This window comes from Drosophila virilis, chromosome 5 (assembly GCF_030788295.1).
Source record: "Drosophila virilis strain 15010-1051.87 chromosome 5, Dvir_AGI_RSII-ME, whole genome shotgun sequence".
Taxonomy (NCBI): Eukaryota; Metazoa; Arthropoda; class Insecta; order Diptera; family Drosophilidae; genus Drosophila; species Drosophila virilis.
The window spans coordinates 11708306-11732871 of record NC_091547.1 but is presented as its reverse complement, the minus strand read 5'-3'; the positions used below and the strand labels follow the sequence as shown (position 1 = coordinate 11732871).

General features: G+C 43.0%; 5 protein-coding genes across 15 annotated transcripts in view; 2 read left to right on the top strand and 3 right to left on the bottom strand.

The window, feature by feature from the left end:
* Positions 1–10914, bottom strand: part of Pkn (serine/threonine-protein kinase N) — a 41454-nt gene extending 30540 nt beyond the window's left edge. The window contains exons 1-2 of one of the 8 annotated variants that reach the window (XM_070210279.1): positions 10747–10914; positions 8785–9651 (exon numbers count right to left, since the gene is read on the bottom strand). Coding sequence is in view for 1 of the 8 variants with exons in the window: in XM_070210282.1 (XP_070066383.1) it covers positions 8785–8805 (21 nt within the window). In the remaining 7 variants the exon portion in view is untranslated. Of the gene's footprint in view, positions 1–8784; positions 9783–10746 lie in introns of those variants that run through there. The other 7 variants (XM_070210280.1, XM_032436765.2, XM_032436766.2 and 4 more) reach the window with 7 other exon arrangements.
* A 347-nt stretch (positions 10915–11261) lies between these two features.
* On the bottom strand, positions 11262–12490 carry LOC6625707 (SAP30-binding protein). The gene is made up of 3 exons (XM_002050292.4): positions 12280–12490; positions 11488–12227; positions 11262–11430 (listed from the first exon to the last, which is right to left on the bottom strand). Exons 1-3 carry the CDS (start codon positions 12376–12378, stop codon positions 11307–11309), a joined length of 963 nt encoding a protein of 320 aa, XP_002050328.1. The 5' UTR covers positions 12379–12490; the 3' UTR covers positions 11262–11306.
* A 79-nt stretch (positions 12491–12569) lies between these two features.
* On the top strand, positions 12570–14844 carry Cog6 (conserved oligomeric Golgi complex subunit 6). Of its 2 annotated transcripts, XM_070210364.1 has the most exons (3): positions 12570–12692; positions 12753–13771; positions 13828–14844. In XM_070210364.1, exons 2-3 carry the CDS (start codon positions 12838–12840, stop codon positions 14769–14771), a joined length of 1878 nt encoding a protein of 625 aa, XP_070066465.1. In that variant the 5' UTR covers positions 12570–12692; positions 12753–12837; the 3' UTR covers positions 14772–14844. The 2 variants fall into 2 exon arrangements, with proteins under 2 accessions (XP_070066465.1, XP_002050329.1); XM_002050293.3 differs by having other exon boundaries at positions 12595–13771.
* Positions 14845–14990: 146 nt separating this feature from the next.
* Positions 14991–24566, top strand: part of Corin (corin serine peptidase) — a 32877-nt gene continuing 23301 nt past the window's right edge. For 2 of the 3 annotated variants that reach the window (XM_032435675.2, XM_002050295.4), the window contains exon 1: positions 22497–23742. The gene's annotated coding sequence lies outside the window, so the exon portion shown is untranslated. Of the gene's footprint in view, positions 15892–22496; positions 23743–24566 lie in introns of those variants that run through there. The other variant, XM_032435674.2, reaches the window with a different exon arrangement.
* Mad1 (Mitotic arrest-deficient 1) lies at positions 15927–18578 on the bottom strand. The gene is made up of 4 exons (XM_002050294.4): positions 18354–18578; positions 16661–18288; positions 16325–16599; positions 15927–16246 (listed from the first exon to the last, which is right to left on the bottom strand). Exons 1-4 carry the CDS (start codon positions 18478–18480, stop codon positions 16039–16041), a joined length of 2238 nt encoding a protein of 745 aa, XP_002050330.1. The 5' UTR covers positions 18481–18578; the 3' UTR covers positions 15927–16038.

Below are 24566 nucleotides of genomic sequence, written 5' to 3'. Positions count from 1 at the left end.
TTCTTTGACATGTTTTTTGGGTTAACATTTTTCACTGCACTATTATGAAACTGTCACACATTTTAGCCAGCATACGCGGCTTTTGTTTATATAATAGCATACGTTTCTGTGAGATAAGCCAAGTGCCATATCATTTGCATAAGCACAAAAGCTATCGAAACGAGCTAAGAAGAGTTAAAGTGCCAAAGGCACAGCATGTGGCGCCGCTTCAATTAGAAGCAATCTGACAGAGCGTGACTTTCTCTGCCTGCCACCTGACCTGAGCCCAAAACAAAAAAATAAAACCAGGTACAAAATACCAAAGAAAATCCCTCAAGTGACCGGCAACCCCGTTATAAAGATACCCAAAAGGGTTGCCAGCTGCATATGAAGCCCAATAAATGCCAATGACGAGTGTCTGACTAATTAGATATGTTAGCCCTCTCTGCCCCTGCCCCACCACAAAATAAACTAAAAGCCCTGACGCATAAACCGACCCCTGACCCCCTGAGCTATGCAGACAGTGCGTAATTCTCCGGCTGCGGGTATTATTCCCTAAAACTGCATACTTTTCGCAATAGACAGTTATCTAATCTAGCAACTAGCATTAATCGTGCAGATTATAATTTATTGTGATTATATAACATGAAACATTTTCTTAACGCCAACAGCACGCTTATCTTTCAGCGCAGTTCAATATTTATAGCTATAAACATTAACATGAACTTAACAGCAATTTTAACATTAACATCAACTGGAAACGGAACTGTAATGCCAGTATATATTAACAGGATGAAATTTAACATTCGCACTGTGAAATCAAAAGGCAGGCGGATCTTGACATGTCACAAGAAAAAAAGCTGCTATAAAAGCTCATGACAGACAGCTGTAAAGAAGGCTTCATAAAGTCAACTAAATTGCAACAACGGTACCCGGCCAACAACAACAGCAGCAGCAACAACAACAGCGTCAGCAAATGTGACGTTTAACGAGTTTGTTGCGTCTTTTACGAGTCAATAAACGGAAATTGCCAACGAGTCGACCAAAAAAAAAAAAAAAAATCGTCAGCAACCGGATGTCGTATGTGCCACAAGCCACAAGCCCCAAACGGGCGAATGTCCAATGCCAAGTGCAGCAGCTGATAAGCTGCAAAAGCCCAAAGCAAAATTATGACTTTTTTCATAAATACATTCCATTTTTTCTTACTTTTTATAGGCCAGCTTTTCAGCCAGATGCGTCATCATGCAGCAGCAGCAGCAGCTAGTCGCAAAGCCCACGCATCTGCCGGGGTTGACAAACTCCAAGACGCAATAAATATAAAATACTAAAAAAATAAAAATACTAATAAAAAGTACCAGTCCTAACATAATTACTCCAAGGGAGAAAATTGCAAATAAAAAGAGAGCCACAAAAAATTGCATAAGAAACAAAACGTTGCTTTGATTTGGAAAAGTCGCCGCATTCGGCCGGAAAATGAGCGCCTGTCAATTATACATAAGTATATATACATTTATGTGTATATATATATCATGATTGGGGGCTCAGAACAATGCGGCGAAACTTGAGTTAAGATCTGGCTGAAGGCAATATGCAGATTATGGCTTGGCTTGTTTTGACTTTTGGGCTGGGTGTCTGCATCTGTAGGATTGGTTGCCCCCTACCCCCCTTCCTCCCTCTCTCTCAATGCAATGTGTGATTGTTTTTTTTTTCAGAGTTGGGCGCGCTGTCACGTAACGAAAGGGAAACTCTGTCTGTGAATCTGTGGGAAGGCAGCGTCTTGCAACAATGACAAGGCGGCAAAAGCAAAGGCAGAAGCAAAGGCAAAGCCAAAAGGCAACAATGGCTGCAGGCAACAGAATATCATCGTAGAAGTTGCCCCCCCCCCCTCCGCCTCCCCCTTCCACACACACGTTCCAACTGGCTGCCTCTGCATTTTAAGACACTTTTCATTGCATAGGGTTGGCAGCACTGTGCAGCTTGCAAGAAGAGGCCAAAGAAGAAGAAGACGAAGAGCAGCAGCAAATGAAGAAGCGGCAATAGCAGCACGCCCAGTTAACACCGCAAAAGCGTTGATTAATTAATTAAAAAAAAAGTTAACTGTACCTTTATATAGGCATACATATACATATGCAACTACAGTTAAATAGACGCGGCTGATGGGAAAGCAACTGAGCTGAGCTGGGAATGGAAGCTGCACAAAAACAAAAAACTAATTGCATTAGGAGCTGTAAAAGCTAAGCCTGAGCCAAGCACAAGTCAAAACAAAAGCACAACAAAAACAAAATCAGAGCGATTCCCACAGAATCTGCGAGACACACATACATACATGCACACGTAATGTAATTAAACATAGACACACGCATACAAAGGCATAGAAGCTGTTGTTGCTGTTGTTGCATTCAATCAATGCGCAACGGCATTTTGAGAGCAGCGAGCAGCGGTCAACAACACTTGCTGCAGTTCGAGGAAGCAGCGCCACGACGCAGCTGCGCAACAGAGAAATAGAGAGCGCTAGGCAGAGCGGCAGAGCGCAGCGGAAGCTGCTGTTGTTGTTGTTGTTGTTTTGCAAGTGACGTTTGGCAAACAATTGCAAGCGCTGCTGCTTGGCACGCTTCTGCCTCTGCCTATGCGTCTCTCCCTCTCTCTCTCTCTCTCTCTCTTGATCTCTTCCACTCTGTCACTCTCTCATTAACACTTCGCGAGTTTGTGCTGCTGTTATGCTATTAACATGCTGTTAGCTTGATTGAAAAATGTTTTATGGCTCTGCCCCTTTGTCGAATTGTTGTTGTTAGTGCACTTAAATGCAACAACAACAACAACAACAACAACAACAAACGTCATTTGGCCGCTTTGAACTCGCACGAGTGAAAGTGAAAATTGCAAAATTATACAGAAATCAATGTTACAGCAGCAGCAGCAGCGGCTAACGGAAAGGTGGACACTGTAAATAAGCAGCAGCCGCGCAAGTTGATTAGCCAACACGAAAAAAAATATATATATAATAGTTAAGCAAAAGTAAACAAACAAACAAACAGACATGCAACAAGCAAACAAGCTGCTGCAAGTTCATGAGCTACCCAACAATAAAACACAAGGTAAGTGCCTAACTGCACTTGACTTTGGGCCCAACTGTGTTCTGTCGCATTCCAATGTTAGACAAGTTCTACTTTCGCAACTCGTTTCTGTTGGCAGCTGTGGCAGGCACCCATATTCAATTTGCAACTCAACTCTAACGTTGTCCCAATTTTCGTGCCTGCCACATAATTGGGGACACCTGCATGTGCCAAATTCAAAAACTAGTTGCAACTAACAGCAAACAAGAACAACGACAATCACAACAACAGCAACAAGAACAACAGAATTGGGAAAGGAAGCGTTAGAAACTGGCCGAATAGCTGTTGGGAATGGGAATGGGAATGCCAATAGAAATGGAACGCAATTTTCCAGTCACGCAATTAGAAGGTGTGCATTTTTGCTCTGTTTACTGATTTATTTAAAAATGTTAAACTGCTGTTAAAGCTGATATATGTAATGTAATATATTTGATGTTAAAATTAACATAACATAGAAATGTTAATTTATAGCTTTTAAAATACTGTTGTTGCTTTTACATAGCCATGTGCGGCCGTTCTACATAACATTAAATTCTCTATTAACATCACATGGGAATGTTAGCTAGCATAGCATCAATATAAGCCACTCAAATGTTATTGAGCAATGCCAAACGATGTTAAGTCTCATGAAAATGTTTCCACTGAACATTTGACTGATTTAACCATTGTTTTGGCGTAACTTCAACCACTTAAGCATTTGTTGTTCAATTTAAAAACTCGTAACTTGACAGTTGCTACCTGAACACCCACCAGCGAACAGTTTTTAATGTGTCCGCTGCTGTCCAGCTGCAGGTTCAGCGTCAAAAGTCAGCGCAGCAATTTGCGCAATTGAACTCATCAATTGCAGCAATTAAATGTGTCCAAGGCGGGCGGACGGCTAAACGGACGGGCAGGGGGGAGGGGGGCTATGAATTAACCAAGCTCAAACAGAAAGCAGCAACACGGCAGCGCGAGATGAATGTGATATAATACCGACACGACCACGACCACGGCAACAATATAACAAACAACAACCAACAACAAATGCAAGTTAATTAAATGATTTCCAATGTCTGTCTTTGGTCCCCATTCCCCAGTACAGAGTGAAACAATGCCAACTGGCAAAAAATGTATATCTATTGCATTGGAAATGAGTTTCCGTCGAAAGCGAGGGAAACTAACTGTAGTAGACTGCAAATATCTGCAGGATGCAGAAGGCTTTCATTCGTAATCAGTTTATTATTTGCTGATGCTGCAAAAAAAAAAAAAAAAAATTTCCTCACTATTTGATTGCTCAATTCACAGCTGCGGAAACGGCCCACAGGGTCGCATCGATAATATACATTAAAATATATATATATATATAAATAAATAAATAATGCTCTCCGCCAAACACAAAGTAAATATGCTTACAAATAATCTACAAATTTCAGTATATTAAGTCTTGTATAATTTGTTTGTGTGCCCGAGGGTTACTTTTTTTTGTGTGTGTTATTATTATACCCAGTGAAAATAACATAGTAGTAGGGTATATAAGCTTTGATAACACCTATGTCCGCTTTTATAAATGCATCGATCTTTATAAGATAAAGCTAGAGCGGAACAGGTGTACCTTTATATCAAAAACTCTATTTCCAGAACTTTTTTGGGTAACCATATCTCTTGAAAAACTTGGAACCTGAGACAATAAATTAGGTATGTAAGTACTCATTATGGATATACCCTCCTTTTTGGAAGTCCCCAAATCGCAGATATCGCTGCCCGTTTATCACATTACGCACATCAAGTTCTTATATCCTTTCAAAATGACTCTCCTTGCTGGAACACTTCTCTAGTCCCGCCTAGAGGGTATTTACAAGTCGTGCACTTTCAACTGGCGCGCACCTACTTATTTATTTTTTGCGCAGCTGCAATTTGTGCACACAAATCGTGATTATTATTATTATTATTATTATTATTATTGCAGTAGCTGCGTTGTTTGGTTGTCTACTGGCTGTGATACCTTATCAGCGCCCGAAAGGGAAAAAAACCTCAGTGGAGACACAACAAACAAACTAATAGATACAATTGAATTTGATTAAAAGCATCGCAATTTATGCGCGGAAATCAAGTGAAATACATGTAAAGTGGAAGAGGAAAACAGAAAAAAAAAAAAGGGGGAAAAACTGCACAAAGAGACGCCGCACTTTAATCAGCGCCAGTTGCGAGATACACAGCTGCATCTGTTAAATAAACGAGCTGCAATCATGAGATACAGATACAGATACAGATACTGATACATGCGCAGATGTAGCTCAGTGCTCAATTTAAAGGTAAAAATACAAATTACTGGAAAAGTTTTGATTCAATTCGAGCGCTGCATTTGTAACATTAATTTTTATGATTAAGTTTTTGCGAAAAAGAGTTAAATGGGAAATATTCAATACTTGTTACGAATTATGTTATTTAAATTGAATATGTAAACAGATGTAAAGCCATTTAAGAGTAACTTTAACATGCTGTAATCATGTTAACAGCAACGTAGTTGCTCAATGCTAACGGAAGTTAGCAATGTTAATGTAATATTCACTTATGTTAAGCCCTTCAACATGCTGCTGTTTATGCTGTTAATTTTTATTAAGGCAAGATAAGTTGAAACTTCAAATCTAAACTGAACTCAGGAGCTGGAAACGAAACTTTAATTGATATGCTTAAGCTCCAACGTGTAGCTGCATTTGGTACTTGGCCAAGTGCTGTTGACCAGTCCAAAAGCAGGCAACAAGAACAACACATTAAGCCACTTGCTGTATGCATTCTTGACCAATGCAAACAGCCAAGTTGAAGTTGATTCTCTGACAGCCCTTGTGCCCTTTGTTTACTCTGACGGCCTGTCAGTGGCCAAGACGTAGGCACACAGACGGACAGACAGACAGACAGACAGAGGGACAAACAGTTGGACACGAGCAATGGACAGCAGTAGGCAGGACACGCGACACTTGATGTGCGGTTCGGTTGTGTGTGGACAACATTTCCACTGCAATATGCGTTCAAGTATTTGCCTAGGCATTTGCCATTTGCAAATTTGTTAAACAAATTAACAATGCCAAGCATTTTCAAAGAAGAGACAACCACGTTCGTAGCTGCATAGAAAATGACAAGTTTAGAGCTCGGCAAATCGAATTAAAACCTAACTCTGTTAACTGTTAACAGTATTATTGTGAACTGTAAATAGATGCACTTTTAAAAGGCCAGATATTAACTACGGCATGCAGCCGTTACAAGCAGCATGTTAAATGACTGTTATTTAAAGTATCCCCGTGGGATAACATATGAGTCATGTAACAGCTGCTAAATTTAACATCAGCCAGCTATGCTGTTGTCAGCATTATAACAGCTAAGGTTACTCATAGTAATTCTGCTCTGTTATTAACATTTATATGTTATGCTAACACTCACGAACTGTTTAACTCTTAAAGTACTCCGATAACATGCTGTTACTAGCAATTGTATATAATGTTAATTAGCTGTGCATATAACCGTTTCTTTTACTTGTTGTTATATTAAGAATAAAGCTGCAACTAATATTAGTTCTCTACGTCTTAATAAAACTATTTTTAGACCAACTCGTCAGCTATAAACACATTTATATAAAGTCAATAAAAGGCTACTCCAAATGGGCACAAGCTGATGCCTAAAAGTTATTAAGCGCTCAGCGCAAGTGTATTAAAATTGGCATTCCCAGTTAAGTAGCATGGGCGCATTACGCTGCGAAATGGATATGCCTTGGAATCCATTCAAACTGGCCTGACCCTGTTCTGGTGCACCACTAAAAAAGCTGGAGATGAACAAACCGGTTGTCAGCGGCAACAGCAAGCACAGCAAGAGGAGTCGAACCCGCTAGCACGCTGCTACGCCCGACGCAGCATCAGGCCGAGAGATTCGTGCAACTTGCAGTTGCATTTGTGGCTTTCAGGTGCATGCGGGCCACACAAAATGGCTAAAAAGCTGACCAACAGCTACCGCAAATGACATTCGCCACTGCTGCACAATCTGGTTTTCTGGATATCTTTGGGGTATTTTATACCCTGTAACCATTAAAAATGGATTAAAAGGGGTATGCTCGTTCTGTGCGTATATATGGAACAGACGGGAGGAGGAGACTTAAGTTATTGAAGAGCTTTAATAAATTTTTGCTCTATAAACCACTTACATAGCTCTTCGAAAGAAATATCACAGAAATAATTTTAGTTAATTTTTTTAAAGATAGATATTTGCTTTTGTGCACTCTCGATGCGGGGACTTGTTTTCTTGCAATTCTTTTTCAGCGCGTAATTTGCATTCCAAACTAAAGTCCAAAATGAGGCCATTTAAATTTGTTGACTGATGTTTTTCACCTTCAAAATTCACGGCCAGTAACATAGCACCGCCCATTGCCCCACCCCTAAATGTAAATGGACGCCTTTCATAAACTATGTGAATCGGTGCATTTAACAGCGCGTACGTGCTGTAAATCTAGTTCAGGCTGCAAGCGCTGTTAAATTGATAAGCCCGTTAGCTCTGATAAGGCAGCCTCTTTAATTGGCATCAGTCTGATTGTATACACACCCACACACACGCACACACACACACAGAGAGAGACAGTCGTAAATATTTGCTGCTATTAATAAACATGTTGTTTAATTTGTTGCTTTCATTTGATGCACGTCGTTTGTTCAGTGGGCCACGCACTTAAACCAATTGACATTTTGTGCACACACACACACACACTCGTATAGATATATATATAATTTGAATTTTATTTTTGTTGCTTTTGCTGCACGCGAGAAAAATGCCCAACAAAAATTCCAAATGATGTCATTTGCCAGTTGTTAACGCTTTAAATAACACATTGTACTACACTTATACAGAACAAAATTAGAGAAAAGACAAAAAGTAATTGCCTAATGCACCGCATTCCTACACTAAATACACAACAAGAGGTGTATTGCCTAGAGTACTTTATTAAAAGGCTCTGTTAAATGAACATTACATTGACATATAATCAATATATTGTCTTGAAATATAAGGCGAAAAGTATTTATATTTCATTAAATATATAACATTTATATATAACATAACAGAAACTGTACAGAAAAAAATATAGCAACTCTTACTGCTAACGCAACATTCGCAAGTGAAAAGAGCTGTTAAATAACAGCAATGCATATCTGTTAAGTCGCAATCGTTTTGCTTAACATATTTAGGCAAATATTCAGCAATGTTACACTTTAACATATGTATTGCCGCATGTTAACAGCAATTAAATTGAATTGGGGCGAGTTCGCGTTAAATACCTAACATAGTTATACAATTATTCAGCTAAATTTAATGTCTCTCCAATGTTAGTCATCGCCGAAAAGGCATTTTACTAAGTGGTTGATTTTCTACAGCTATTCAGGGCCAGGCAACAAACATTTATGTTAGTTCGTTGCGCACAGGAAGCACCTGGGGGAAACGTAAAATGAAATGGCATATTAAGGATATGCCACAAGTGGCTGCGTCAGCTGAGGCGGAAACTCGAGGCTTCCGTGCTGACACGCACACAAACAGGCATGTGTGTGTGTGTGTGTGAGTGTGTACCTGGCAACAGGTGTGCCTGGACTGGGACTAAATGTTAGCTGATAAAACAAAACAAAAACTAAAATAAGCCAGCAACAACTGGCCATGTAATGCGCTATCAGCGACGTCGACTCACCTGATAATACGAATCCGACATGTTTTTGTGTAGTTGTAGTTGTTCTTGTCTCCGTTGAATCACTCGTTAAGCGCTGCTGTTGTTGTTGTTGTTGTTGTTGTTGTTATTGCAGAGTTTAGTATATTAGTTTGTAGCTGTGTTGTCGCCCGTCAGAGTTGAGAGTCACACACACACACACACACACGCACACACATATACTAAACGCATACGCACGCACACAGACAGACGACCAACGCACGTCGCGTTCTTTCGTTATATTTCGTTTCGTTTGGTTTGTTTACTTTTGCTCCAAAAATTATGTATATGTCGTGTATCCAATAAATTATTGTGAGTATTATTTTGAATGCTAACGATTAAGTGTTAGTAAGAATCAGAGAATTTGACAGAAGGTACTGCTATTTAACATAACTGTCCTACTTGTATTAGGGTTGCTACTGAAAGCATGGTGTGAGACAAAAAAGATAGTCTCTGCCGAGCATGGCCCGAGTGTGTTGTATAACGTCCAGTTTGCTATAGTGTTGAATGTTCACTAACAGTACTAAAAGTCAGAGAAGAATATAGAATGACAAGAGCATGAGTAGTATGCTCGAGGACGATGAAAATTATTCATTCTAAAAGTGGAAGTCATAGAGAACAGACGTGCTCGCTCCTAAAAATATAATTATTTTGTGACTATAACGACACTCGGGACTTGCTGTGCTGCCAGTATGCCTAATTGCAAAGAAAGTGATTTCTCTGTTCCGACATATATATATGCTGTTCACACTTGCAACACCTGATGCCAAAATAACTGTGCTTTTATAGCGAGCGAGCGAGCGCACTATCTCTCTCTATCTTTCTGCTCTTTGCTATCGATATTGAATAGAACTTTCGTTCAGGTTTTATTATAATTCTAGTTGTTGTTGTTGTTATGGTAACATTTCAAATGTGACGACAATGCAAACACGCAAACAGGTGGCACAGCGAGAGAGAGAGAGAGAGAGAGAGAGCGAGGTAGAGAGTGCCTGACAATTGTTGCTGAAAACAAAAAGCAGATGGCGGCTTATTGTTATTGCATATTATCCGCAAATATTATGCATATTTCGGGGGAAAAAAAATTCACACAGCTTCTAACAATAACAAAACACACACAGCAAACGCAAACAGTTGTTGTTTGCGGGCTGCCGAGGCTGCGGCTCGGAGGGGTTGGTGGGGGAGGTACGCTTCCATAGAAATTAGCTTCAATTGACCATTTTGTGGATTTAATTGAAAATTGTGTGTGCTGTGCTGTTGCTTTTTATTGATGCGGCTGCAACTGCTGCCGCTGCTGCTGTTCTTACTGCAAGCTATAAATAAGCAATAGCTTGTGGGCAAGCGGGGTGCAGCGCCATAATCGGCAAACGAAGCAAGAGCTGCAAGCGCAAGTGGCGGCAAAAAAAAAAGCTGTTCGCGCAGCTAAATGGAATTATGCTGCTGCGCCCTGCTCGCTCCTTCGTTCGTTCCCGCGCGCACACACACACATACACATGCACATACACGGTGAGCACACGCAACGGTTCCAGTACCGGTTGCATTGTAATGGCGTCTAAATAATGAAGCACCTTGAAATAAATACACGGCCAAGATTGTTTAAACATTAATCGCAACGCACAAAAACAGCTTTGCGCATACATACGCATCCGCATATGCATATGTGCTTGATATCTTCCTCATCTTCTTTATCTTATACGAAATTTCACTCGTATTTGTACATTTTTTATAATTGTAAACTCGCTCTCGCTCTCCCTCACTCACTCACTCACTCACACACGCACGCTCGCACGCACGCACACTCGCATACAAATTGCGCTGCTCAGATCAAATTCTTTGCTGTCTGCGCTTGCTGCTGCTGCTGCTGCTGCGTTGTCGACATTTTGCTTGGTTTTCTTTTCTTGTTGTGCATGCTGAATGCAAAAAACACTAAAATTTATATTTATCACGTACACTTAGTATTCAAATCATAACGCTTGTTTTTAGTGTTGTACTTTTAATAGTTGCATGCAATAAAATAGACACTCCGTTGGGTTTTTTAAACGAAAATATGTGAAATGGTTAAAAACACAAAACGGCGACGACACGACGTTCGAGCATATAACCAGTGTGACCGCCAACACGAAATGCTCAAATAACCAACAGCAACTTGTACAAGAATTGCCCAAAAAATACTAGCGCGCAAATATGCCGAAATCCGCGAACTAACTTTTGAAAATATTTTGTTTTCTATAATAGACTTTAAAATATAAATATAATATATATAAATTTACGTATGCATATATAATATTTATTTATAATGTTCCAAAAATCTAGTTTCCGTTGCCATTTCAATTTCGCAGTAGCTTGTCTTATCGAACAGGGCTGCATCGCAGAATACCGCTAGCGATGGCAAATTTTAGAGATCGGTTCGAAAATCTACTGCAGCTGCTAGTTTGACTGCGACTTGTTAATTTAAAAGCAGAGGATATTTAAATAAGTATTTTTATTTATCATAGGTTGTATTGATTAAACTAGACCGCTGGTTTCTTGGGCAGCGAACCGAACGCTGATATGACGGTGCCCTTGGTGCCAGTCACGGTGGTGGTCAATGCAGGTAATGTTGCCTTTGCCGCCGGCTGGTCCCACTTCGATTTGCTGCAATAGAAACGCAATTGGAGAATATTTACGGTTAAAGATTAGAGCTAAACATACCGCTTCTTGGCCTCCTCCTCCACTTTGCGTGCCAGCGCCGTCGCCTGCTCCACCTTGTCCATCTCCTTGCGATCCTTTTGCCGCTTGACCATCTCAGTTTTCTGAACTGCGGACAACGCTTCGTAGTAGCTCTCCTCGCCCCACTGCAGCGGATCGTAGATTTCTGGCGGATAATTGGTGCCGAATTCGTTGATGTCACAGAAACTGATCAGCTTCTCATAAATGCTGGGATTGCGAAACTCCTTGCGATCCTGAATAACACGATTCATGTCCATATTGGTTTGCCGCATTTTCGTGTACATTTTCGTGATCTTAGCCACCAGTTCCGGCGGCGGATGGCCTTTGGGCTCTGGCGGCAATTGAAACTTATATTTGGCATATTTGGGATCCTTCTCGTAGCTCTCCGCCGAGCGATCGTCCGCATTGTATGTGTTGGAATCATCGTCGTCCAGCTGCATGGGCGTATCTGCGCCGCCTTCCGGTTTTACGTTGTTTTTCTCTTTGCCATTTTCGTGCTGCTCACTCTCTAGTTCCGAGCTGGCACTCTCACTGGATGACTCCTCTTCGCTGGACTCCTGTGCCCGGTCATCCTCCTCGTCGGAGATCAACGTATCGTCCTGGTAGCTAACCAAACGTCGCAGCTTCTTGGCGCGTTTCTTTTTCTTGTATTTCTTCTCGGGCTCCGGCTCCTGCTTGACGGGCGTAACTGGCGTTGGTGTGGCTGGCTTTGGTATTATTACCTGTAATTTATTTGGATTTAGTATATAAATTAAATACGATTTTTCATTTTACCTGTGACGCTGTGGAGTTTTCTGAATCCGGACTGGCGTCGCCTTCGTTTTCTGAGTCCGTGTACTGTGCCGTCAAACTGGCCAGGGCGGAATGGCTCATTGTGTTTTAATATTTAATTTTAGCTATGCACCAATTCTTTAAACAATTAAATAATTATTGCAATTTGTTTCTTAGTGCTGTCTACTTCATTTAAATTTGCCATTCACTGCGAAAGACGACACACATTTGTTTGGTAATTCGTTTTTTTTTGTGCCAGGTTGGCAGCACTGCTTTGAACAGCTGATTGAACGTGAATACGAGACTCGTTACGCAAAATCAGCCATATCATGATTTGTAGACTACACAATAACTCGGTTTTAGGCCAATTTAAATAGCAGTTCTCGACAAATATAGTTGAAAGATAAGTTCTGAAAGTAAGCAGCATTTTATATTTAACATAAAATTGTGAATTTAGCAATTTATGGAGTATTCAGTTTTCGTGGTATAAAGTTCTTGTAATGATGCGCGCATAAACCTTGAGAGTTTCTGCTTGTGTTGACGTTGCCAATTGAAGAAAATATGAGCGCAGCACTGGAGGATCAGGATCGCATACAGAAGCGCGTCAATAAAATCCTTGAGACACGCCTGGAAACGGACAAGGACACGCTTGATGCGCTCAATGGACTCTCCAGCTTTTTCACAGAGAATACCCTGCAGAATCGCCGCAATCTGCGCAGCCAAATCGAACATCGCTCGGTTGGCATCAATGAAAACTTCCTGAAGGCCTTTCGTGAGGTGAAGCTCACTTTGGATGCCGTGTGCACGGATCTGGACACGATGGCCATGTCGGTGCAAACCATGAAGACGGATCTGGAAACATCCAAGGCGCTGACAAAGGATCTGATCGAACAGACAAACAAAATGCAACAGGAGCGCGAACGATTGGAGGTGCATCAACAAATAGCCCAGGCATTTTTGGCACGCTTTCAGCTTAGCGTGCCGGAGCATCAGCTGCTCTACGGCACCGCCAAGGATGCGCCCATTGTGGCCGAGTTCTTCAAGGTGCTGGATCGCGTACAGTCCATACATTCCGATTGCCGGCTGCTCATGCAGTGCGGCTATCAGACGGCCGCCCTGGACATTATGGAGGAGATGACGCTGCATCAGGAGGGTGCACTCGAGCGTCTCTATCGCTGGACCCAGAACCATTGCCGCAATCTGGAGAACAATGAGATCGGACCGCTCATCGTGGAGGCGATGAGTCGCCTGCAGGACAGGCCGGTGCTCTTCAAATACGTCATCGATGAGTATGCGATTGCGCGTCGCGCCGTGCTGGTGCGCCAGTTCATCGAGGCCCTCACCGAGGGTGGACACGGCGGCAATCCGAAGCCCATTGAGCTGCACGCTCACGATCCCAAGCGCTATATTGGGGACATGTTCGCCTGGCTGCATCAGAGCATACCCAACGAGAAGGAGAATCTGACGCTGCTCTTCAAGAAGTGCGATAAACATGGTGAGATCAGATCCTCAATTGCCTGTTCTAGCGCATAAAGAGCTGTTTGCTTTCAGATATTTCGGAGCAAATGCAAAAGGCGCTCAGCTACATAGCCGACGGAGTCTGTCATCCGCTTAAGGTGCGCGTGGAGACCATCTTGAGCTCGGAGCAGGACACCATCATATTGTTTACCATCTCGAATCTGTTGCGTTTCTATCAGCAAATCATGAAGCAGGTGGTGCAGGGCGGCAGCCTGGAGCAGTGCCTCATCGAGCTGCAGCAGAGCAGCGAGCAAATCTATTTGAATGCCCTGGCCGCCCAGGTGCGCAGCGTGCTCCAACGGCCAGCGGGCAGCAGTCTGGCGCTGGAGCCACCGCAACGCGATCTGGTGCCGCCGGCAAGCGTCTCGCGCCTGCTTAATATACTGAAAGAGATCCTCTCCGTGGCGACCATGGTGGACGGTCGCCAGGCGGATATAACCAAAATTGTGACCTGTGTAATCGATCCGCTGTTGCAGTCGGTGCAGGAGAGCGCCGCCCATTTGCCGACCGTGGACATGGCCGTCTATTTGCTCAACTGTTTGTATCACATGCAGAGCACCTTGGCGGTGTTCGAGTACATGGATGAGCGCGTGGAGCGGCTGCAGGCACAGTCCGATGCACAGCTGGACACGCTCACCTCCGAGCAGGCCTCCTCGCTGGTGGCCAATCTCAATCTGGGCCCCATTTACAGCATATTGCAGAGCAATCAGACCAAGATCGAGACCAATTTACTAAAGATTTTCATGTCCAAAATGGATGCATTCCTGGAACTGCCCGATGTGCTGCTATTGCCGCAGGTGCAGCTAATCATGTCCAGCAGCCATCGCAGCACCGTCCAGCGACGCGCCTTCAATGTCATTGTCGCCATCTACAAACAGATCTATGAGCGTGTACACGATCCGGCCAATGGCTTCGAGCAGCCCGACCTGCTGCTGCACAAAACGCCCGATCAAGTGGCACGCATATTGGCCACCTAATAACCTTTTGGACTCCCAGCCCATGTCTATTCATATATACATATATATTATAATATATGTTTACTGTACTTCATTCCTATTGTTATGCCTGTTGTCTCGCCTTGCTTATACCCTTACCCGTGTGTCATCCCACGTAGAGCGCACAGTTAGCTACACACTGTAAGTACAGTATACATTCTCATAGTAGAACAAAGGTAAGTCAACTACAGTGAAACAGACCCTGTCTCTCTCTCTCTCTCTCTCTTTCTCTAGGTAATTGTAAATTGAAACACTTGATGGATCTTTTAGTCTTGTTCATTTTAGCGAATGTGCTCTGTATATTTTTCGTAATTTTCCGCTAAATATTCGTTTGGCATTTCTTTAATGCCCTTCTATAGGGTATTACAATTTGTTCATGGAATATGTAACACATAGAGAAAGATATTACCGAGCTCTTAAAGTATATATATTCTTGATCCTAAACACAAGCTTTTCAATTATCTGGAAAACCTGGTAAATCATATTTAGACAAGGGTATTCAATCTTCGGCGCGGCGAGTTTATCATACTCTTTGTTATTTATTTTTTTTCGCGCCTATTCAAAATGCACAATAGACTCATATATATATTTTTATTTATTTATATGTACTTAAAAGACGCGGATGTGTCGCCCTCGTCTGCTTCTCGTCTTCTGTCAATTGTGCGCTTATCAAAACGAGAACCCTAGCAAAAAAAAAATAATATAAATTTAAAAAAAAAGAGCGCTGCTTAAATTAGTTATAAATAAATAATTTATAGGAAAGGCAGAGCGCTGCCGAAAGTGCTCAAGTGTTGGCCTTGTTTATCGTCGCGATTTCTCACAAAAAAGTAACGCAAATCTTTTGAGCGCGTCATTAGTTAAAGAATTTGACGTCGTTTATCGCAGCAGAGTTGATCCGCTACCGCCCCGCCCCGCCCCGCCTACGCCCACACTCTTAACTAATTACACATGTTGCGGCCCAAAGTGCTGGCAGTGCGTCCGCAACTGGCCAAAAACTGAGTCCATTTGTAGCGGATCTCGTTTCGGTTTTATCTATGCCTAAGCACAAAGAATTCTGCAGTCCAGACCTTCTTATCGCGACGTGCGGAAGCTGTGCCGCTTCGTAAGTGCTTCGATATACATATAAAACAGAAACAATATTATAAATTTAAGGTTTTATAATGCTAAACTAAGCGAAACTTAAGGTTTAGATATACAATATGCGTGTGTGTGTGTGTGTGTGTGTGTTAGTTCAATCGATCTGTTCGCTTTAGGTAATTGTCACTGTGGCACGCTGGAAGAGCTCCAATGTGAGGCCGGCAAAGAAAGCGGGAAATGAGTTATTGGCCGCCAATTGCTGATCGATGGCCGGTTTCAGTGTCTGCGAATAGGGCGATTCGAGCAGTGCCAGGCAGTTGGACTCGTTCAAGCTTATGGACAGATAATCATCGGGACTTTCCGCATACATGCTCGAAATGCTGTGTTCATATAACAAAAATGTGCAATTAGTTTCGAGGCTCTTTACAGAATATATGTATATAAATATATAAGCCCACCGATAGTGACTATTGGCGCCCACGCGATCAATCCTGTAGCCCAAGAGCATGTAGCAGACATCGCGAAACTCCTTGCTGGCCGCCTTGAAGCAATCCTTCATCTTTTTCATTTTGCCATTGGCCGATTCCAGTTCGGCGCGCAGCTGATTGAACTCCTTGAAGTTCATGGTCATGCCGCCGCCGGCGCTGCTGCTGCCGACAGTCTCATTGAAGCGAGCCTGCGTCTGTTCCTGGTCCTCCTCCAGCTTCTTGTTGCGACGCTTGAGGCGCTCAATCTGTAAGCAGAAAATTTGACGCTTAGCTAAAAGCAAATCGTCTCGAGCAATTAACACGCACCTCTGCCTGGAGCTTCTCGACGACATTTTTGGTAGCTTCGTAGGCATCCGCAGCGGGATTCTCGCTTAGATGCAGCACCTTGTAGTTGCCCATGTTGAAGTCGCCGCGCAGGCAACGATGCTCCAATTCCAGTTCGAGCTCATCCTTGCGCCGACGCAAACGTTCGTTCTCCATGCGCAGCGTGTCCAGTTCCCGTTTGACGCTATCGTAGCCGTTCTCGCTGATCGGCGGATCGTTGAGCGATTCCTGCTGGCGCATCGATTGCATTTCGCGCTCCAGCGTCGAGCACATCTCCTTGTAGCCGGTCAGAGTGCGCTCCAGCACCTCGACGCGATAGCGCACCTGCATATCGTTGGTCATTTCGGCGGTGCTGGCATTTGTCATATTGAGATCCTTGTCGAAGTTCTCCAGCAGCTGCTTGTAGAAGTCGCGCTCCTTGCAGACAATCAACAGTTTGCGCTGTAAGCGCTCCCGGAAACTTTTGTGGCGCTTCAGCACCACGTTCATGTCCTCAATGTTCTTCAGATAGACGGCGCACTTTTGCTCCAGCTCGCGCAGTGAGGACTGCAGCTGCTTGGAGTCGGAGTCGGCGCTGCCCTTCTCTGCCATGCGCACTATGTCATCCTGGAGCAGCTGCTCGATGCGCGTGCGCAGCGCCATCGGGCTGACCAGCGTATTGGGCAGGCAATGGTCCTGCGCCACTTTGACCCATTCCTTGAGCTCCTGCTCCACGTGCGTAAGCTTCACCTGCAGCGTGGCGGCCTCGGCGCGTGCGCCCTCCTCCCGATCCAGGCGTGTCTTGTAGTCGTGCACCTGTTCCTCCAGCAACAGCTTATCACCAATCAGAGAATTGAGCTGCTTGTTGTGGGCGCGCAGGCGTTCCAGCTCCGACTGTAGCTCGGGCACGCTGAGCAGGCGTGCCTGAGATGTTTTGGTGATCTCCTTCCAGTCGGCATACGACTGTATCTCATATTCCAGCTCCTTGATGCGCGCATTGGCCGTCGCCAGGGTCTGCTGTTGCATTTCGTAGCTCATTTGCAGTTGCTCGTAGTTGGCAGCGGTCGCCTTGTACTCGTCATGGCGCTCACGTATGCGCTCCAGCTCGCTTTGTGTGGCCTCCAGCTCCAGTTCGGCCCGCTCGCTGATTCTTTTGTATTCGCTCAGCTCGTTGTTGATGCAGTGCTGCACCTCGCGTGCATCCTCCTCCAGCTGCGTCTTCTCCTGCTCGGCACGACTGAGCGCCGTCTCGTATTTGAGTTTTTGTTGTGCCATCTCTGCCATGGCGCGATTCGCCTCCTGGCGAGCGTTGTGCTCACGTTTGCGCACCACCTGCAGCTGTTTATCCTGCTCCAAGAGCTTGGCACTGGTGTAGTCGCATTGCTGCTTCAGTGCCGTAGCTTTGCTCTCGGCCAGCGCCAGGGCGCTGCGCTGTTCCTTCGCCTGCTGCGCCAGTTGATCCTGGAGCTGGCTGACTATTGCCTTCGACTCGATCAGCTCGGCGCGTAACTTGCGCGTCTGCCACGGTCCGACGGGATCATTAAATGAGTTGTTCAGCGATGTGTTGCTCGCATTCAGGCTGCCGTTCGGTGAGCCATTGTCCAGGCTGTCTATGCGTCGTTTCTTTGGCACTTTTTTTTTTTCATATAAAGTTTTTAGTTTTCATTTTTTGCCAGCAAATTTATCTTCTTCTTACCTGTCACAGAGTCTTCGGTAAACGACATGGAGAGCCGGTCGAAGCTGAGCTTTTTAGGTGCAGAGTGTGTGATGCTATCATTGAAGCGGGCCATTATATTGTCCAAGCTACTTCGTATTTCCTCCATTTTATGTATTTATTTCAACTTCAATTGTTTTCAAGTTTGCCGTTTGTAAAAAAAATGTTGCTGAAAATATGACCGACTGTGGTGGCAAGTCGATAAATATTCGATAGGCAACAACGAGTAATTGAAAAGCAGTCTAATATAAAGCAAAAGTAAAATAAAATGCCGTATATATTAACAAGTTGGCAGCACTGTTGTTGCAATTGGCGCCAAACTTTAAGCATTCTTTAGCATCCATTCGAATTCTTAAAACCAACTATGGTATATATATATTACCGTGCTTGTGAACAACCATTATGAGTAACTGCATCATTAGTTTCACGTAAAGCCTCTAAGAACGTAACACTTCAATCATTTTAAATAAGCTAGCACAAAAATAAAGTGATAAAATTTGCGCTTATGATTTATTTGGCTTGGGCCTGCTCTCTGTGTGCATGCGTGCATGTGTGTATGTATGTGTGTGTGTGTGAGCGAACGTGTGCGTGCCGCTGCCTCTGCCTCTGTTAGCCCATGAAAAATGAGCGCATTAAATTTTATGATATTGTTTGGGCCTGTCATCAACTTTGGTCCATAGCACACACACACACACATACACTGTACCTCCTTACGCCCAGGCCACCCTCGCTGCCTAAAGCACGAACGACAAACAAGTGGCAAAGTTCAAAGTCAAACAATAACACTTTTCATAAACAAAAAACCCAGCACACACACACACACACACACACATATACACGCACATGCACATGCTTGTATGTATAGCGCTCATATGAATTGGCTACAGGCAATTCTTTTACAGTTACCTGCGCCCAAAATTGACCAACAAATTTTCCATATTGAAACTTGCCAAAGAGAGAAACTTGCGAAAAAGCCAAAACTCGAAATTGACCTGTGCCAAGCGCAGCGCGAGCTGACGACAGAGCAAACAAAAGAGAGTTGAGGCGCGCATTGAACAAATGTTCGTGTCTGCGTTTTGTTCAGGCAATTTTGTGCGCAGTTTATGCGTGCGTAGATATATATATATATATATATATATAAATATACATATATGTGTATGTGTGTGTATGTGTGCTAGTATGGGTGTGCAGTGCGTGGGCTTAACTTTTCGCCCGTTGAGCACTTTATCAAAGCTTAGCACCTGACAATTTGCCATGAAACATGCGGACATTTTTTTTCTTGCCTGCGCTCTCTTAACATACGCACCAGAAATCAACACGCAATTGTGTGTGTGTGTGTGAGAGTGAGTAATGAAAATGCTATCAAGTGCTTTTCATTCTTGGCGTTCGCTTTTGTTTTTTGTCCTTAGGTGCGCGCTTGCTGTCAGCTGTTGGTGTTGTTGCTGCCGGTGTTGTTGTTGTTGTTGTTGCTGTGCCCATTGTGTGTAGCGTACTTCAATGTCACCGCTGCAGCTTAGTGGCCAAGACCATTGCCTTTGAGACGGGCAACTAATTAAATTAAATCCGATTAGCTGCCACCCGGCCCTTGGCTAAATTGTATATCCTTATCGCTGCTCAAGTGCGTTTGATGCTGCCTTCGGCATTGCAAATGGAGTTTCTTAAGAGTTGCGCTTTCATTATGCAACTACTTAACATTTTCTATTTTATTCTCTTATTTAAATCTAGACACATGTTGCGGCTAAGCAGCGCCTCGCCTTGCTTGTCTTTGGAATCAAGCCGTTCATTGAAAGAGCGTTAAGCTTCTCTTGCTGGGCTCATTTTTGAATTGCGCCAATGAGAGCGCAATGCTGCTCTTGCTATGTTAACTTGCGTAAATTTCTCTTAAATCTCATTCTACTGTAACGCTGCATTGTTGATCCAATAAATAGAAATTGATATAAGAGAGCACAAGCCGTCACTTAAGATCCTCAGTCCAAGCATAGGGTATAGCTTATTGGGGCTGTACTCTGCATTATTTTAATCATATTCTTCCTTCTCACTCTTAATATAAATATACATAGTATGTTAATTAGCAGTGCATATGCTCTGCAATCTGTTAATATGCTGCTTAAGCTGCGCTTAAAACCAAAATAGGAGCGCAAGAATTCTCTTTTTATGCAGTTTAACATTTTATTAACATAGACAATTCACTAGTTATTTGAATTAACAGATAACTGAGAGAGCCAGTGTTAATTTCGACGCCTTTACGGTATATTGCAACTGTTTACACTGAAATTAAACTATTTGTATATGTTGCCACATTCTATTTGCTATCGCATTTACCGCATAAATTGCACTTATTAACGCCACATTGCTCCAGTGCCCCTAAAAGATACACACTCACACACACACACACACACACACACACACACACACACACATACGCATTGCCATGCAACAGGCAGGAGCTGTGAGTGTATGTGTGTTGGTTTGTTTGTTTTCGAGGGGAAGGTTCCTGCACGTATTTGCCAGGCGTCGGGTCGTAGAATTTCCGCTGACTCACAATCGCTGTTGGCCACAAATCTGCATAAATTTCCATCGTGACACAGAAACGCAACTTCAACTCGTTGGAATTTTCATGAGCCACACCAAAGTCGCAGCACTCAAAGGCTTCAGCTGTCTGTCCGCTTTAGCTGGCATTCATTCCGCAGTTGCACTTCGGTATAGTCGCAGTTCCCCCAACTAACGGTAAGTGAGAACGTCGGGGTCGGGGCAAACACACAAGCACACACACAAGCACACACACACACGCACACATATTCTTTGCTCTTCTGACAGATGGTCAGAGAGCAGACGTCAGCGTATGATTGATTTCTGTGCTTATGGAACTGCTGGTAGAACGTATAAAGAGCTAGTTGAAAAGTTGGCTTCAACTATCTCGATTTAAGCAGGACACACACACACACACACACGTGCAGAAGTGTGCGAGCATTTCAAATGCACCTGTTAACCATTTGGAAAATTTATGACTTCCTTCTTGGCACTAGGACCCCGGTCCGGCTGCTGCACATCCTCTATCCTTGTCTATCGTAGCCTGCGCTTTGCGTTTTGTTTTTGCTTAACGGTGCATAACGATAAACGAGACCCAGACACAAAGCGGAAGAGCCGCTTAGATGCTCACGTACGGCCACGTTCACAACGTGTTAAGCTGCCAAGTGCAAGGACATGCACATGCTTACAAGCAGGCAATAAATAAAATCAACAATGGCTAATTGCAAGCACAGTCTTTTGCACAAACACACACACACACACACGCACGCACGCATTATGCATAAGGCAAGCTGTAAAGTGCTACATCTACCTACAAGCACGACTTGCGTATGCCCTGTAATCGCTTTTAGCTGAGTCTGTGTTAAGCTTTCATTTGTTTAATTTCAAGTGCTCTCTTTTGAATAACTGTGCCACTGTTGCTCATTTATGCGCATAAAACAACAAACATGCTGTGTCTAATATTCATCAAGCTCATCAATATACCCTTCAATCCAACTCGATAACGGCATTTATTGAAAAAAGCCCGGCTGAGGCTTTCACTTTCAAGCTAGCAGCGGCTAAGCGGCTGCTGCTAAGCCAAAGAGAGCGCCAGTGTGGTGAGTTTGTTGCGTGAGAGAGAGTCGGGCAGCGCTCTCTGGGCACACATTCAAGGCAAGTTAATACGTTGCCGGCCCCGGCAGCAGCTGTGTAAAATCTAATGCATGCCAACAGGCGCGCAAGAGGTGCGAAATTCACCAGCTTAAGAGAGAGAGAGAGAGCGGTAAGCACTTATATCGATATATCGCATAAATCGATGCGTGTTTTGGCGCTTGACTGTTGAACACATTCAACAACTAATTAATGCGAACACACGCAAAGTAAATTATGTTTTTTGCTATTAATTAATGTGAGTGACATGTTAACTTAAATCATGCTACTGGCATGGCATGAGACAGGCAACAAAACGGTTTGAAAATCGAAATCAATTTTTGAAAACGATGTCTATCGTTGTTTGTTTGTTTTTGGCTTGTGTTTATCGATGTTAGGATTTACTTTTCTGCTGTGCGCGCTCTTCCATGAACTTGTAATTGAAATGGCCGCGACGCGACGAAGTGCTTGCAGTGCGTAGGCGGTTGTCGTAGACTGACGTCGTGGCCATAGCACGTGCTACGAGTGCGGCGCGTGCAACGGTGCCACCACCATCACCAACACCAACACCAGCAGCAGCAGTAATAACAACAACAGCAGCAGAGACAAACGGCCGCTGGAGCAGCAGCTGAAACTTAAGCTAGCAGCAGCACAGCAACAACAACAGCAATGAATGAAGCAAAGCGTAAGACACAAAAATAACGGCACTTTAACCGAGAGAGAATAACGGAATAACGGAATATTTAAAAAAGCAACAGCACAAAGTTGATTTTGCATTTCTTAAGAATCAAGCCAAAAGACAATAATAAGACATTAGCAGAAATTGAAGCTTAAACAAAAAGTGAGCGTATTTAAATGTGAGTGTGACAATAAATTAGTTTTAAGCATACAATTTGCACCTGGTTATTTGCACCTGTCGAAGACTATCCCATGAACGTTGACAATAAGCAACAATAAAAAAAAACCAAATTCTAAGAAGGAAAGCAACATCTGTTGTTAATTATCTTATTGATAACAAAGATAGATGTAAATCACATATAAACATTTTACACGAATTGAATCGAATCGAATTGAATTGAATTGAATTGATGTAAAGCCAACAACGTGTCGAAAAGAGGCGAACGTAAATGCCATTTACGCAAATAATACTAAACAAAGAATAAAGCAAAACAGCGCAGCGCCAAAAAGAAGGCAGCAGCCGAAGTCCGCAAAACGCAAACAGGATACTTAAAATATCAAGGCAAATACATACAAAACCACACACACGCACACACACACACACACACACACGCACACGCACACTCAGGCAAGCAAAGCGTGTGTGTGCTTTGTGCGTGTGTCTGTCTGCGGCCCGACAACTAAAAATATATTGTGCGCTTCATATTTTTGGACTCAACTTCAGTTGAGTTGCCCCTTTACAAGCTTGTTGCTGGGCGCCGCTGCTTGCTTTTTGTAAGCAAGGCACGAAATAAATATATATACCAACAACAACAACAACAACAACAATAACTGAGGTGTATTTGGCCCCCGGCGCGACAGGCATAAAGCAAACAGAAACAGCGGCAGCAGCAACAGCAATAGACTCTGCCCGTGTTAGATGCCAAATGCTTCAACTGAACAGAGATTGATGCTGCCAGTCAAAGCACAAACAACAACAACAACAGTCAGAACAAACGACAACCGCCGTGCTCCATTCAAACAGCAATTGAGATATGTAAGTAAGAAAAAAAAAAAATAAATAAAAATAAAAAACACAAGTGAAGAGCAGTAGAAAAACCTATAAAGATATGTGCCTGGCACAACACCTAAATCAACGGAAATTAAATATTGTATAGCATACTTTTTAGGGCCCTTAGGCTTGGGTATATTCGTAGTGGAATAGAATGGAATGAAACATGCCTGTTGAGCAAACTATATAGAAGTCAAACTAGTGACAATTAACTACAAACTCATTTTGTGTAGCATACTTATTCGGGCTGTCATAAAATGCCCCATTTTTTTAAGTTTCCTACAAACCCATTTTCTGTAGCATACTTTTTCGGCATATTAGGGCGTGGGTAACTATATTTGTAGTGGCATAGAATGGAATGAAACATGCCTGTTGAGCAAACTATATAACAGGCAAAATATGTAGCATACTTTTTCGGGCTGTTATAAATTGGGCAATTTATAACAGATAACTACAAACTACATTTCTATAGCATACTTTTTCGGGCTATTTTAAAATGGGACATTTATAACATAGAGCTATGTAAATATATATTTTAAGTGAAATGTAGTGGAATGGAACGTCAGTGTTTTACTTTATTTTTGAATTGCTTCATTTATTAAACAGTTGGAAGGAACCCTATTGCATAGAGGTTTATGCATAGTTTGCGCCGGCGACTCATTATGGCGTTATAAATTCCCAATACATTTGCCATAGTATGCTTTTTGGGGCTCACAAAAAATTAGACAATATCAGCCTAGTTGGCCATAGTTATTTGTAAGTGGAACGTAATGGAATGAAACAGGCATATGTAAAATATATGTAAAAGG

Bases quoted from the DNA above. Each gene is read 5' to 3' on its own strand.
- Mad1 (XM_002050294.4), bottom strand. From the start codon at position 18,480: ATGGAGGAAATACGAAGTAGCTTGGACAATATAATGGCCCGCTTCAAT. The intron at 18,289-18,353 runs GTAAGAAGAAGA...AAAAAAAAAAAG, and splicing joins TACCGAAGACTCTGTGACAG to TGCCAAAGAAACGACGCATA. The intron at 16,600-16,660 runs GTGCGTGTTAAT...TTCTGCTTACAG, and splicing joins TCGAGAAGCTCCAGGCAGAG to ATTGAGCGCCTCAAGCGTCG.
- LOC6625707 (XM_002050292.4), bottom strand. From the start codon at position 12,378: ATGAGCCATTCCGCCCTGGCCAGTTTGACGGCACAGTACACGGACTCA. The intron at 12,228-12,279 runs GTAAAATGAAAA...AATAAATTACAG, and splicing joins AAAACTCCACAGCGTCACAG to GTAATAATACCAAAGCCAGC. The intron at 11,431-11,487 runs GTATGTTTAGCT...TTTCTATTGCAG, and splicing joins GAGGAGGAGGCCAAGAAGCG to CAAATCGAAGTGGGACCAGC.
- Cog6 (XM_070210364.1), top strand. From the start codon at position 12,838: ATGAGCGCAGCACTGGAGGATCAGGATCGCATACAGAAGCGCGTCAAT. The intron at 13,772-13,827 runs GTGAGATCAGAT...GTTTGCTTTCAG, and splicing joins CAAGAAGTGCGATAAACATG to ATATTTCGGAGCAAATGCAA.